Source organism: Puntigrus tetrazona, unplaced genomic scaffold, assembly GCF_018831695.1.
Source record: "Puntigrus tetrazona isolate hp1 unplaced genomic scaffold, ASM1883169v1 S000000456, whole genome shotgun sequence".
Taxonomy (NCBI): domain Eukaryota; kingdom Metazoa; phylum Chordata; class Actinopteri; order Cypriniformes; family Cyprinidae; genus Puntigrus; species Puntigrus tetrazona.
The window spans coordinates 519,639-535,716 of NW_025048098.1; the positions used below are offsets into that span (position 1 = coordinate 519,639).

Below are 16,078 nucleotides of genomic sequence, written 5' to 3' on the forward strand. Positions count from 1 at the left end.
ATGTTATTAGATGCGCATAAAATCTCAGCAAAATCTAAATGAAGCTCAAAGTGAGGCAAGCATAAGAAACGAGACGAAAACGGAGAGAGGAGGTTCTGAGCGTTTATAGGTGAGTGTCAGATGAAAAGACGCAACTGGAGACCCAAACACTCTGATCTGAAATTCGTCTTGATCAAATGTCTGTCTTTTATTATGTGAACACATTGAAATTGTCAGATGTATTTGCATATAAATGGTCTCCACGGCCTGCCATGAGACCGCGGGGCTGATGCCAAGGCTGAAAACAGTTTATTTCTTTTCTATTTTTAGGTGTGTAACATTTCAAAACACCTTTTTATTGGCACTGCACAAAAAGTCTGTCTTTATGAGTGTTTTTGTAAGCTAAGCATTCCTAGGCTACTATACTGGTCCCCTCATTAATAACTCTATAGGATTTATCCATTAGCTTTTGAATTATTCGCAAGAAAATAATCTCTCTGACCGATAAAAACGTAATTATTCTTTGTTCATCAAGATAATATTCACAAATAACACATCTTTTTATACATTTTGAAGGCTAAATACATTTGCAAAAGCTATACACAGGATATGAATTAACTACACCAAAGTTCGCCACAACTAAACTTCAGTTATTATTTATAAAAACCAGCTTCCCTGACAGTTTGAAGAGTGTGACTATAAAAGCTATGATACACTATATTGGTTTGTTTGTCAGACAAACCGACAGCTGACGGCAAACAACGTTAAGTTGATTTATCCATGTTTTAATGCACTTCTGGTCATAGAGCATTTTAGAGAGATATAGTGTGTTTTGAGGTAGGCTAGAATCTGCCAGCCTGCTAGTTTTACATTGGGTTTTCTGATAATTAGCAACCCGCGGTGAGTATACTTTGAGTAGACCCAAATAAAAACAGACCTTCTGACACGGAAGGTTTTTACAGAAAAGCAAGTTTGTACCTAAATGTCTGCAAACACATCATGGTATTCTTATTCTTAACACAGCCTAGAAATTACACACAGCAACTTTAAATTATGTCTTGTTAAGAATAGAAGTGCTATTGCTTTTATTTTTTTCTCTTTTTTTTGTTAATTTATCAATGCACAGACTAACAATCAAAACCTTCAAAAATCGCATCAGAGTATGCAAATGTAAAAACATAGGCAGTGGTTATCACTATAAGTCAAAACAGAATATTTTCTCAGCATAGATGCTATTTACATTAAGTGCAAATAGCCACAATGTACTGAAATACATTATAAAACAGAATGCAACTTACTGAGTGTAAATAATTTTAATTCAAATGATTAAATCAATGCCACGGTTGACACCCTCCCTACACCTACCCTAACCCTAACCGATACTTTCATTTCAACTTTGATTATTTTCTTCGGTTTTATTGAAAATAATTGAAATTTACACAAAAAAACATCAGAAGGTGAATTGAAGCCTGGTCAATTGCATCAATATAACGCCACCATACATTTTACCATCCGCACCATTGGAGTTGATGTTAAATGAAGTGTTTTGTAATGATGACAGCTGGTGGGAGGAGTTAGTGTGAATAACCCCTGCCAATAAGGCGGGCTATTTTCACTTAGTGTAAAAGGCACTCATCAAATCCAATTTGTGTTAGCAAATTAAAAGTGAAACAGAATGACAGCTCACGAATGGTCCGTGTGATAATGTCATGATGTTGTTTAGACATGAGTCAAATGGACTACTGCTTTTCTACTTTCTTCTAGCTTTTCTGCTTTTAAAGCTTTTAGCTTTTTGCTTGTGGTGTGAAAGCAACCGGTCAATCCTTGATACAAAAATAGTTCCTGTCTTGCACGGTGTCACGAATCTGTCCACGAACTTTGGTTCGCTCAACACCAGATGCCACTCCCTATTGACTCTTGTTGTATTTCTTGTTGACTTCAATTCCCATCATCCATTGCACTGACGACGCACACCTGATTGAACTCATCACACGCTCACCCGCATTCAATCACTCACACACCTTAAACAGCAGTTCCTCCCTCTGTTCCACGCTGAGTATTGTATGCATTTATAGCTCTCCTAGCGATAGAACTCTAAAGGAACCATTTCCTTGTTTCAGTTTCAGGTTCTACTCTTAGCCTAGTTATATTTCCTGGTTTCCTAGTTCTTGATTCTTGCCCACATATTTTGGGCTTTTGCCTGCCGCCTCAGACTCTGTTCATGCCTCATTTGAATTATCGCTCATCTCTCTGGATTAACCCTTTGGCCTGCTGTTTCGGGCCGTGTTTGCTCCTCGCCTGGATTTTGCCTACGTTTACGGACACCCCTCTTGTCTAGCCCTCTGGATCACGTTTGCTGCAGTTGTTTGACCCTGCCAGTCTTCTGCCTATATCCACGAATAAAAGCTTGCACATGGATCCACCGGCTCTGTTACGTTCAGAAAGTTGACAGTAGTTTTACCACGTCTCAGATCCTATCGGATCCCTCATCGTCTTGTCACTGGAGTGCCTACGAGTATCAGCCTGCAAACAGCACACAGAGATTAGATGAAGCCTTTAGGAATTCAGCTCTGTTGATATGATGCTATTCTCCCTGCACTGTCGTAAGTAAGCAACTAGGGAAGATGGTATTAACACGCCTTTGACAGTCAGATTATTTCTACATCAATTAAACCTCCGTATTGATGGATGACTGCACAAAAAAAATCTCCAATAGATTTTATCTACGGAAAGATCTAGACCATCCCAGATCTCCGAGGATTAGAACACAAAGGCGCGTTGTCTTTACATCTTTCCATATGCTTATGTAGTCATTCATATCTAGGACAGATTGTTCACACAGCGCAGTATATATCATTGCAGGTGGTTGCTTGTTAATTGTATCTCATTTCAGTGTTTTGATGTGCTCATGGCACCATGTAATGCACTTTCGCAATGGCTTGAACATTCGGTTGAAAACGAATGACATGCACTAGTGTAAACATCCCTTGTTAAACAATCACTGAATACGAATGTCAACTCAAGCGAAGTGTTTTGGCAAATTTTCACATCGGATTTGCCTCTTTGTCGAGCGGTTGGAGCGTCAGTGTAAACTATTCATCACTTCATAAATATCAGCCGGTTTTGTGAAATGCTTTGACAGACCCCTGCTCTTTAGTAGTTTTTTTTTTTAAAAAGAACTATTGTTAAACATAGTAAGCCTTGCGCTGCCTGTGTAAACGGCATCATGCAGTAGGCAATCCCAGAATGCATTGTAGTGAGCTCAGTGAATGGTCAATCAAGTTCAATCAAGTTAAAGTTAATATTCTACTCAACATTTACATGTACTGTGCATTTTATTAGAATAGCGCATCACTAGCAACACGTAGATGTCAAACTCGTGGTAATTATTGTATTGATCAACTAGGTTATGCCTGCTAAAATCCAACAACCATTTAACTAAAACTAAAATGGTATCAATAATTATTGGTAATATAAATACAGCTGAAAAAAACATGAATGAAAGCATTAGTTTAAAAATGTAAATTAAAATTGCTTTGGCAAAGAACTGAAACAAAAGCTTAGGTTAGGTTCAACTCAGAAATAAAATATATTAGAAACTCAGCAGAAATATAAAACAATAAAAATGGCAAAAAGCACATTAGAACTGACAGACTGATAAAATGTTGACCTTGCATGCAATATAAGATAAAAAGCTTCTTTCTTCCGGCGGACGCATAAATGTAAAACTAAAATGAATAAGTCTGCGATGTAAAAAATATATATTTGTAAAATGTTGAATAAATGTTCAACAAAATTTAAATAAAAACTAGAATTAAACTAAAATCAAAATTAAAAAATATTAAAATATTAAAAAATATAAAAAAATAATACAATAGTATAGCAATAATGTAACACTGATTTATTAGGAAATAAAAACAGGCTGTATTAAAAAAAAAAAAAAAAGAAGATGTTTGCGGTCCAGTAGCCTGTTTCGTTCTTTGTCTACACAATCAGGTGAAGTATGAGGTAATATTTACTCATATTGAATCATAGCAACCATCCCATCGGCATTCACTCTGAGTTTGACACCTATTTTTGTTCTGGCTCATTTGCTGTATTATTAATAACAGACTCTTTCACAGCAAGTCAAAGAATATTTGATGAAGTACTTGTCAGCTCTCTTCCTCCAGCAATATTGTCAGACTTCAAACAATCTGTCAACTGATGAGCCGTATGTTACATTACTCCCGCGGTTTCCCCATATAATACATCTGCTGGAGATCAGAGCGCTGCGTGTTTCTGCGCGATAAGTGAGCCAGAAGAGCGGGAATTTAGGTAAAGCTGACATAAACCAACCATAACAGGCTTCATTCTTAGTTAAGAAATGGAAACGAACCCGATGAACTGCTAAATATTCCTGGAGGGAAAACCAAGAGAAAGAATTTTTTTTGATGTTTGTGTATTTACAGATAGCAGATATCGTTTAGCTTCTTCAAAATTTGTCACCACATGTTTAATAAAAGGCATTGAAATTGCACGTTTCATGTCTTATTGCACTACTTTACAACTTTTTATCATGCACTGCCTCATTAGACAGGAAGAGACCAACAAATTATAGTTTTTGTTTTAAGATCAATTATTTTAGATGCTGTTTACTTTATTTAAACAGTTATTTTTCATTAGCACCATGTAGTTTTTGGTTTAAGCCAATATTTTTATTTAAAAAAAGCATCCAATGAATAAGCTCTATTAGAAAATAGAGACGTATTAATGTTCTATTATTGTATTTTTTTTAAGACATAAAATGTAATTCAGTAGTTTTTTTGTTTTGTTTTTTTAGTTTTGAATGACAAAAAACTTCTTGAACCTTTAAGATCAATGGACACTTTTCAGTTAAAAAAATGGTTCTTTGGATTATTAAAATGTTCTTTACAAATTTGAATTTGTTAACTGAAACGTTCTAATATAGAATGGTTCTTCAATGGCATCGGTGCAAAAAAAACTACTTTTTTTGGAGCGTGTAGTACATCCCTCAATGTTAGACAAAAAACCCCAAAACAAAACAATTGAAAAACACAAGACAAAATGGCAGATGAGTGGAAATAGGCGTAGGCCTCGTCATAAAATTCAATTAATTCAATTAATTAAAACTGAAGATGAGATTTGGGGTCTTTCGTGTGCAGTGTGCGTCAGACGGTCAGTAAATCTGTGGGTGTAAGGCAGAAACCATAGTCTAAAATCTGCACGTCATGTCAACAGCCCACGGTGGCAAAAGCATGCTAATGATGCTTAATGATGATGGCCCCACTGGATATAATAGGTTTTTAGGTTCTGCTGAGGCTGTTGGGGAATTTAAATGACTCTGCATTGGTCATGTTGTTCTGAGGACGACTTCCAGACCTCCACAGATTCATTTTGAGCCTGCTTTATTTAATTATTGATACACCATTGCATCTACAAACAAAAACAGAATCTTCTCCGTCTACCAGACAGTCAGTCTGTGCGGCGATGCATCAATCTGCAGGGTTAGGCTTTTTCTAAAATAATGGGTAACATTATTAAACGTCCTAGACGTAGTTCAAAATACACATACTAAATGTCATTTTATAGAATTGCATTGAATTTCGTTGATTTGTTCCATTTTTGCAGAACATGATTTTACCTAATCAAAATCTAGCCACATCTTTATCGAAAAGCACATTTCGGATAAATCTGCCTGTTAGATCAATGGATCAAACTCAATGTAGATAAAAGTTTCAAACGTCTATCATGAAGCTGCACAATGAATAGACTGTGATAAGTCCTATTTGACAATCAAAGCAAGTCGATGTCATTGGGATTGCATTAAAGACCATTACATATCATATAAATCCGCACAGAAAATTAAAGACAAAAGTTTCATGCCTGCCAATCGAAAACGTTTAAAGAAAACGTGTGGATACAAATGTGACCCGCAACTTTAGCTCCAAAGCAAAGAATTAGAAGATGGAAGGAATGCTGGACAGAAAGGAGAGGAGGCAAGACCTTCACTTTGATCACTGGCCCATAGGAGCACCCGAACACGGCTCCGGCTCCACAACCTCCCGAGGAATGCGGCTTCAAATGCCTCCTTTGCACCTCCGCGTCTAGGCTCTCAGACCCCTGCAGCTGTACGAATAATTCAAAGAAACATTTGATGGCCCCGATTGATGCATTTCATTCAGACAATATACATGCGAGCACAATGTTCTTTACTCTTTACTGTGAAGCTATAGTGCTGTTACTCTGAAAAGGACAAGCAATTATTTTTATTTGCTCACCCACGTGTCGTCGCAAAATCGTATGTTGTTTTATTTGCATAGAATGAAAATCTTCACAGAGCCATTTTCCTACCCTGATATCAATTTCAAGTCAGATATTAGTCAAGACATGATCAAGGTACTGTAACGTCATTTTAAATTCAGCAAGGGCAGCAATTTCTTCCAGTGGTAATTGGGCGAAATAGGAAGCTGAAATTGGTTTAATGTATGTGTTGGCCAGTTTGACATTCAATTTGCATCAAATCGCCTTCATGTCAAGCTTTTGAAGTCAGTTTGATTGTCTTTTCAGCACCAATTGCCGACTGCGTATCAAATTGTGCCATTATAGTTACACTATCTGAATTTTATTACATTTTTATACTTGCGGTGGCATTTTTGACTGAAGTGCGAGCTATCTAATTGCTCCCAGACTTTACATTTCCCTACATAGCTCTGTTTTATAGGTCAATGTCGTTGTTCTTTAACTACAGTTAACAAGAGTAAGCCATTTTACCTCAACCTGTTTACTCTCAAACCTCTCTTTGTAATAGAAATTGGTCGAAAAGTATGTTTAAAATCAACGCCACTTCCTGCGATATTGTGTTATCTATTATCGTGCCTCTCTGTCATTTTAAAGCGTCTAAATAATTCTGCTCGTTACTATATTTTGAGGACTACATTTGCTGCTATTGTTGCTTTAAAATATCCTCAAGCTCGACCGCGGCCGCGAAAGGGTTACAGCGGCATCGGCCCGCCCGGAAATGACGCGACCCAATCGGCGCGCGCGGTGTGCGACGACGTCGAGTGACGTCAGCAGGCGTCGTGCGGGGATTGGAATGCTACAATGTAACAATCGCAACTGGACGCTTCAGATTAAAGCGCTGGAATGTAACGTTGTATCTTCGGCGTCGCAAAGGCGTTTTGAATGTAGCAAGGAACAGAAGAACGCGTCGGTTTGTAATGTATTTGCGAGAGGTCCCAAAACGACGGAGCGACTGTAAAGACAACCAGCCTTTGGAGGATTTGTGAGAGGAAAATATGAGAGAATACACGGATTTGTGGGGATTTAAACGCTCGGGAAGTTTGTGACGGGGTCTTTCTGACTCACGCGCATCGCGTGAGATCCGGCTCTTGGACGTTTCTCGTGCCGTTTCCTACGTTTGTTATTTCTTTAGACTGGATTCGAAGAAGTCTTCTCTGAAAGTACTTTCTGATGGTTTTCACTGATCCACAACGGTCCCCGATGGCCGGCAGGGTTCAGGTGTCATCTGTCAGTAGTTTAGATGCTGTCTAACGCGAACCAGGCACCGGAGAGGAGAGAGGTAGATCCATAAATAGGGTTTAAGGTTAAGTCGCCCACATGCTCTGGATTTGGGATTGGAATCACAAGGTGGAAGTTGAGAGCATCAAATCCCTGCGGGTCTGTGGAAGATGCTGTCCAGCAGGAGTTGAGACCTTCGGATTCATCATCAACCGGCTCCATCTGGATCTAAGGACACATGCAGGCCAAAAAACGCTATTTAATTCTGTTCTCTGCAGGTGTGTGTCTCGTTCTCCTCTTTTACCTGCAGGGACCAGCTTCCAGAAGGAATCCAAGCCGAGGGGATGACCCCCATCCACACTGGCCCCATTTCTCAGACCCCTTACGAGCTTTTATTCCTTGGGATCAGACCGAGACGGAGGACTACAATGTCCGCGTTTCTCCGAGACACAAAAGAGATGACAACTCTGGAGCTTACAAGTGCAGAATGGACTCCTGCTTTGACTTCTCCTTGTGCAGGAGGAACGGCTTCAAAGTCTACATCTACCCTCAACAGAAAGGCGAGAAGATCTCAGAAAGCTACCAAAACATCTTGTCCTCCATTGAGGGCTCCAGATTCTACACTTCTGACCCGGGACAGGCTTGTGTCTTTGTTTTGAACCTTGACACCCTGGACAGAGACCAGCTGTCTCCTCAGTACGTCCACAACCTCAAAACTAAGATCCAGAACCTGAACCTGTGGAATAACGGGAGGAACCACCTGATCTTTAACCTGTACTCGGGCACGTGGCCGGATTACACGGAGGATTTGGGGTTTGATATCGGACAAGCCATGTTGGCCAAAGCCAGCATCAGCACTGAGAACTTCAGACCTAATTTTGACATCTCCATCCCCTTGTTCTCCAAAGATCACCCCCGGACTGGAGGAGAAAGGGGGTATTTAAAATACAACACCATCCCTCCTTTTAGGAAATATGTGTTGGTTTTTAAAGGCAAGCGCTATCTGACTGGGATTGGTTCTGATACCAGGAACGCGCTTTATCACATCCATAATGCTGAAGATGTGGTTCTCCTCACCACGTGCAAACATGGCAAAGACTGGCAGAAACATAAAGATGCTCGCTGTGACAAGGACAATGCTGAATATGACAGGTAAGAACAGATGGATTTCCTCTGTTGAAAATGATAACTAACTAATAAATCCTAAATATTGTTATATTATGCTAAACAGATCAGAAGGATCACGTGCAGTGGCCTTAAAAAGTTATTTGCACACTAAATTTATTTATGAATGCCATTCGAGTGAATAACAAAATATCAACAAGTTTTATTAATGTTTTATTAATATTTGTGATTAATTTTTAATAAAATATTGGGTTTCGTTTTAAAACCAAAGCTATTTTTTTATGCATATCAAGACGTATTCATTAACTTTATTCTAATAATTGCATTAAAATTTTATATGTTGTGTTTTTAATCCAAAACATTTCACAAAGTGTTCTTTTTATGGTGATCATTCTATTAAAAATTGATTATTTTGGGTTGTTTTTTTTTTAGCCCTTTCATATAGCATAGATTGTCTTATTAGATTTGACATAAAACAATAGATAATAATGAAGATGAAGTATTTAAAGACTTGTAAAAGTGTAAATGCCATTGCATTAGATATTAAAGAAACTGAAAAAATGCTAACTTTTGCTTTTCTGGTGTATTTGCATTAACTTAATCAACTGGTGTCATGATGATCAGTTGAAAAAAAAAAGTAATATTATGCATATGCTTTTTTTATTCAAATAAGTGATACTTGATTTGATATTTCAGTCCAAAACACTTTTGCTGGCCACTGTATGTGTAAAAAAAAAAATAAAAAAAAAAAAATAAAAAAAAAAAAAAAAAAAAAAATATAATATATAAAAAAAAATATATATATATATATATATTGTTGAATATATATTGTAGTGATCTGTTAAGAATTTAAATAAATCAAAATAAAGATCATTTAGTATATAAATTATTATAATTTCAAAACCTTTTTGCCATCACTCTGAATCCACCGTGACATCCTGAAATGCTCATCCTTTACCAGAGATATGTTTTTTTTTTCATGCTGAGCTTGTTTCAGAATCCGATGATGATAAAAAAAAAACAAATTTTTTTTCCTAATGCAATGGTTTTCAAACCCTAAGCTGACGTTTATCATTACATATCATTTCCAATTGAAGTGCACATGAAAAAGCTGCTCTGGCTTTAATGCATTTAGATGTACCGTTCGTAGGAAGCAGAAGCTTTCAGTGTGCATGACATAACCCCGAATGCTCCCGGAATATCTACCGCGCACAATCAGGATATATCCCAGATGCGTTTTGTCTGTACGTCTGTGTCTTTATCTGTTTGCATCTGAACTGCAATGAACTGGGCTTGCTGTGCAATTTTCCCCTTCGATTGTTATTAGGCCCTTTGATCCGAGTGGCAGGTGTTAAGAAGCCAAACTTTTGCATCCCCTTTACTTCGCTGTTGAACAAACAGTGATCTCCGTCTCTGTCGCGGGTGCCTCGGGCTCCGGTTTCCTGCTGTGTTTTTTTCCCCCGGTGGCTGCGGCGCTCGGTGGGACAGGGACGGGGAGCTCTGAAGGATTAGTGGAAACAATGCCCCTGGTGCCAGTGGGGGGAAAGCAGCTTTCCCTCTGTTTAAACAGCCGTTTCCCAGACCCCACTCCATCACCCAGGAATGCCTGTGTCCCGGCTGACCTCTCGTCTCTGGCAGCATGACCTCGGTGTCAACCCGCCTACCGACAGGCTGTTCCGGGTGACTTGAAGAGATACTCACACGCCACTCACACAGTTAACAACATGACCCTGCCGAAGCACAGCTGTGTGCTCCAACATTCAGTTACTTAACAATGAGACGTCGCCGAAAAATGTTCTCTCTTCGAATTTGGTGTGGATGGCAGTTTTTTTTTTTTTTTATGTTTTGATGCTAATATCTAGATGGCAGATGATGCAGCCAAAAAGCATTTAGATATTAATCATTTTAACTTAGAAATTGTATAGAAAAATACAAATAGCACATTAAAACTAACTTCACATTAAAAAATTAAAAATTAAAAATCACTGCACACTGTATAATAAATCAAAATTAAGTGGAGTGTCTTTTACAAGAAAATGCTATTTTAGTCTTTAATTTCATAGCCTTTCATAGTCCTAATTTAAAATTTAATTCGGTGTGTTGTTTATTAATTTGTAATATTTTCTAACGTCTGATGATATTCATGCAATTTTTGAAGTCAAACGCGTATTTTAAACGATATGATTCCCAATTGTTTATTTGACAGGGTTGATTTTGAAACTGAAGCATGGTTTTTGTAATCAGTCGGGGTGCTGTGATTATTAACATCTCAAACTGGCTGACATTTGGCTGATTAATAATGTTTTTTGGGTCAAAACGTGAAGCTAAATGCATAGAAATCATTGTAATACATCGTGCTATTGCTTAGGAAGACGCCAGTGTTTAAAACTAGTCACCTTTACAGTGCATGTTGTATTACTGCATGCAGAAGCAGCTTGATGCAGTAACTGCGTTGCAGTTGTGTTTAAAGTGATGTAGAGACTGATTCAGAAAACGGTAGTTTTTTACCGTCTTTTTTACCGTATTTTTTTATGATGTTTAAAATAGGATTGTTTTTATACTCAGAGAAAGATTTGCAAATGTTGATGATGCCAGTTACACTCTCAAGTTACTCTTAGATTTGCTTTCAGAATTTGACGTGATTAGAAATCCACTCTCGTTGTACTCGTTTAAGGCTACGAATTGTGGCATTAATGCGCACATATTAACCAAATTCGCTTTGATCATGGAGGTGCGATGCAGTAACGTCTTGTGACATCCCGAAGGAAAAAGGCCTCAAACATTTAAAGCAAAAATTTTGCACACTTGGTCACATTAAAGCTTTCGGGATGGACCATTTTCCACAAAGTGCCGTATGACAACTTTGAAAAATGCATGGCGTATTTCCATTGGAGGCGGATGTTCATTCCGTTCTCATTTTCCGCCGTAGCCATGGGCCTTCTCTCCGCTCGCGCTCTGAGAGGACGGATGCTGAAGTTGTTGAACATGACCGTTCTTGTGAATGTGAAATGCTGACGGCTGCGGCGCTGAATAATTGATCGGATGTGTTTTATTCATGTTATGTTTTTTTTTTTTTCTCCGCTTGAAAATTTCAGGGTGTTCGTGAATTATTCATGAGCACAAAATCATCTGCATCATTCCTGTCCGGCGTTTCAGATTTGCTCACGAAAGATTATGAAACAAAATGAAAAGCCTGAAATTGACCAAATTGAAGTGCACGGGGTGTATTGCTTCAGAAGGTGATTTCATGCAGTTTTTGTGAACGCCAGTCTTTGAAAGAATGGTTAAAATGAACTAAAATGAAACTAAAAATGAACATTTTGTTAAAATGTAATCACCCCAAGGTCACCCAGGATGCAGATGAGTTTGTTTCTTTCTCGAAAACCAATTCGCAGACCATCATTACATTTTTTTTGTGCGCCGGTGATCTTTTGCATTGAATGGGTGCCGTCAGAACGAAGTCCAAATGAGTGATCTGTATCCATAATAGCGTAAAAAAGAAATCTGATCTGAATCAGGAGAGAAATCCGCAGTTTACAAATGAAAACAGTTCAAAACAAATATGTGATAAGAGGACAGCAAGTGACTTTTTCCACTGGAGAAAGCATTATTATAGATTTTTGACTGGTATTTTGACCAGAAGCTTGGGTTTGAACCGGTTTGACATCTTAATGATGATTTTTATTAATCACAGCGTACAGCTTTTCTCTTTTCAAGATGTTAGCAAACGGACTGGAGTGGCGTTGGTTACTTTTGGGTTATTGTGATGTTTTTATCAGCAGTTTGGACTCCCAGTCCGACGGCACCCATTCACTGCAAAGCAAGTCGTGCATTTTGACGCAAAATTTCTCCAAATCCAAAATGTAACGTCAGTTACTGTTTAGCTTTCTGAAAGGCGTGAAATAAATAGCTCTGCTCTACAGAAAGTTGAGATTAGGAAAAAAAACAACACAAAATACTTGATGATCTGCCCAGAAGTTGTCTCGCTCAGGCCGTGTGTCTGTTGATCCATTCGCTATAATCTGATTGGATCTGCTCGTTTCAAAGGAACTTGGACACTGGTTGATGAAAATGCCTGTTAGGTTACATAACCTTGGATTTACTCTGGTGCCCTGTTAACACAGCTAATCATCTTAAACCAATCCCAATCCTTTATTAGGCTGCTTCTTAATTGGGGCTCTGAGGAAGTGGCTTATATGCTGTCACTGACAAAAGAAAATGACACCGGGGGCCGACAGCTTCATCTTGGTTGCTGCAACTCATTTGTTTTTTGTCTTTTAGAATAAATAAATCATGAGACCATGCAACTCATTACAAGGTGCATTACAATGCATCATTTATATATATATATATATATATATATATATATATATATATATATATATATATATATATATATATATATATATATATATATATATAAGATTTAAAGTGAAGTGTTACTGACATTTTGAAAATCAGTGAACTTTAAAATCAGTTAGTTGATGGATTTTTGCAAAAATCTTGAAATTATTTTAGAAGGAAGTTAATGCGCTTGTAGAGTCGTTGCTTTAAAGAGGAGGAAGTTAAAAGCACAACTTTTTAAAGTTTTAGCATTCTCCCAGTCACACAGCAATTAGATGTTAAAATGCAAAATGCCAAACCCTTTCAGCATTTTCAGCTCATGTACATTTAGCTCATGTAATTGGAAATTAAACGCAGTGGCAGCGGACACAACGGTGCCGTCTGTGGTTAAATAAGGTGGAAGCAATCCTCTCCCCGTTTTTCACTGCCTATTATGTGGAAAATCCAGCCTTTATCTGTCACTAATAACAAGGAAGTTGTGATTGTCTCGATTCAGCCACTGAAAACACCAGCCGTGCAAAACGTCACGAGTCTGTTCTCATTGATGTAGAGATTTGAACAATATGTCTAAAGCTTCTGTTCAGACGGATTTGATTTAACTGTATTTGGACTTTGTCACTGAATAAAGTGAAAATTGTGAGCCTCATTTCTGGTAAGACTATACCAGTTTTTGTTTGTTTTGTTTTGTTTTGTTTTTTTTTGTTTTTTTTCTTTCTTTTTTTGCATGCAGTTTTTATTGTGACACTTCTGTCTTGAACAGTGGGTTCACATATTATAAGAGTGCCACAAATTATAATTGATATATTTAAAAGCAATTTATTAAGCCCATTTTTCCAAGCATTGTAAATTTCACATTAATGACTGAAATGCTTTAAAAATAGAACTTTGTAATTAAACCTTTAAAAAATGTTTTTAGAATTAGAGGAATGGTCTACTTTATTTTGTGTAAAAAAAAAAAAAAAAAATGTTTTAATTTAAAATTTAAAATGATATTTTATGTAATAAAATTTTTATCTTAAATGTACATTTATTGAATTTGATTTAAATTTGTAATTTAAAGAAAAAGTAAAAAAAAAAGTATTATCTGTTTGTTTTTATTTTTTTTTATTTGTCGAATGGGTGCATGAAAATCACAAAGAATATTCAATATATTTTTCAGACATTGATTTTCTTTTAAGTATACTCATATCTGTAATAGCCAGATTTTCCAGTGATTTTCCAGTAATTATAGTTATACATATCAGTGATGTAGGTTTTGTCAAATTCATGACCTTTAAATCAACAATTAAAATTTAACTGATATTTCTGGCTTTTGTTTTCAAGCATTTTTCAAGTATCAATTGACTTATCTAATTTGTAAAAAATATATCATCTCTGATTTAAATGTTTTTTTTTTTTTTCCCCCAGTCTTTTCTCTCTTGCTTGTTCACAGTGGATCTGTGCCTCTTCCAGAGCTTTACCCACGTTATTGTGTCCTCTACAGAGAATGTACTAATTTGAAGGCTCTTGTCTCACTTCTGTAATGCAGATTTGACTACTTTCGCCCGCACGAGCAGCTGTAATTATGTACTCAGGCTGTGCAGCAGCTTTAATAAGATAGCACACTCCAGCAGACAGCAGACTATTCACAAATCAACGGCTTCTCCACTTCTTCCTCGCTGCTCAATTACGACCCAAGTATCTCACGAGCTCTGGAGATCGTAATATACTGGGATATGAAAACATTTCAGTGAGAGCGTTCAGTTGGCGATAATAATAATAAAACAGTCCCTTTTATTAATCATAACCCTGTTGATAAGAACATCACCAAGCGTCTTTATCTGAGTGTCGTGATTATAAACCTCTCAAATTAGGTTGTAAGCCCACTAAGTCGAGAGCATTTGTTGTAGCCTCTCACATTTTAGTTTTTGTTGTCGTGATTTCTGTGTGAAGCTCGAGCGAATATGTGGAAAATTTTTGCATTGGCAAACACCACTAAAATCGAGTCCGTTTCTCTTTTAGTTATTTTTGAAGGACGTGCTCGATGTGTTGGATGCGGCTCAGTTCGGCTCCGTTAGCGGTCTTGTCATTACATGGTAACACGAACGTAGTATTCACAGGCTGATATGTCCTGGGTCAAGTGTTCAGCTAATGCGAGAGTCGGATGTAATGATAGTTTAGACCGTTTCACACCATGTATGTGGAAACCAGATGGGGAAAAGCCATTCAGATGTGTGGGAAAACACGGCAGGGCTCAGAATAGACATTCTGTGACGGACGTTTGGTTTTGAATCATTGTGCAAAAACATTTCTCTTTTTAAAATGCCGTAAAATGTTTTTTATAATTATTATTATTTTTTTATTATTTTTTTTATTTGCAAAAAGAAATAACTATAATTTTTTTTTTCTTTTCAGGAATCAATTTTTATTTCGCTCTCCAATTAATATCAGTCAAACTGCAGTTGGGTCGTTTTGATTAATTAATAATAACTTAAATACAGGTAATTTACTAAACTAAAGTTGAACTAAAATTATATATAACTAAAGTTCTGTACGAAAACAGCAAGTGCACTTGTTGGCTTCTGTAGTAAAACATAAATTCGCAATGCCTTGAAAGTGGTCAATACAGGTGCTTTTTATCGTTTTTTTGTAAGTAAACTCTTCATATGTGCCTTATGTGGTGCTTTTCAGTGCAAAAACGTGGCACTCTTTTGCCTGCCCGAGTAGTTTATCATGTTGCTATCTGTTTTTTAGGTGGTTGTTTGTCGAGCCAAGTCAAATAATCACAACTCCAAATTAGTTTTACCCCTTTTCTACCAAAATTCTTGGGAGGGGATCTGCGATTCTGTGATCTACCCATGTTTCCACTGACCAAATGCTGATGTAATCTGCCCACAAATAAACATGCCATATCGTTGTTTACAAGTCACTCAAGATCAGCTTTTCTGCAGGTTTCAGCGCCAACTCTGATCAAACTCATGCTTGTAGCTTTCTAGTAATCCTAAAGACTTTGATTAACCTTTTCAGGTGTTTTTTTTAGAGATGGTTGCTGAATTTTTCGACCTAACAACTCTCCAAATGTGGCAAAGGGACTTATTTTAAAGATGTAGCTTAGATACCTTTAAATATA

The 16,078-nt window shown here is 37.2% G+C and overlaps 1 protein-coding gene and 1 long non-coding RNA gene across 3 annotated transcripts in view; one reads left to right on the plus strand and one right to left on the minus strand.

The window, feature by feature from the left end:
* Positions 1 to 1,819: 1,819 nt before the first annotated feature.
* LOC122333981 lies at positions 1,820 to 6,951 on the minus strand. The gene is made up of 3 exons (XR_006248700.1): positions 6,261 to 6,951; positions 5,986 to 6,108; positions 1,820 to 2,502 (listed from the first exon to the last, which is right to left on the minus strand). It is a non-coding gene; the product is annotated as an uncharacterized LOC122333981 (long non-coding RNA).
* A 92-nt stretch (positions 6,952 to 7,043) lies between these two features.
* ext1a (exostosin glycosyltransferase 1a) overlaps positions 7,044 to 16,078 on the plus strand; it is a 48,462-nt gene continuing 39,427 nt past the window's right edge. Inside the window, exon 1 of one of the 2 annotated variants that reach the window (XM_043231847.1) lies at positions 7,044 to 8,652. In XM_043231847.1, coding sequence (XP_043087782.1) covers positions 7,739 to 8,652 — 914 coding nt within the window. In that variant the 5' untranslated portion in view covers positions 7,044 to 7,738. The remainder of the gene's footprint in view (positions 8,653 to 16,078) is intronic. The other variant, XM_043231845.1, reaches the window with a different exon arrangement.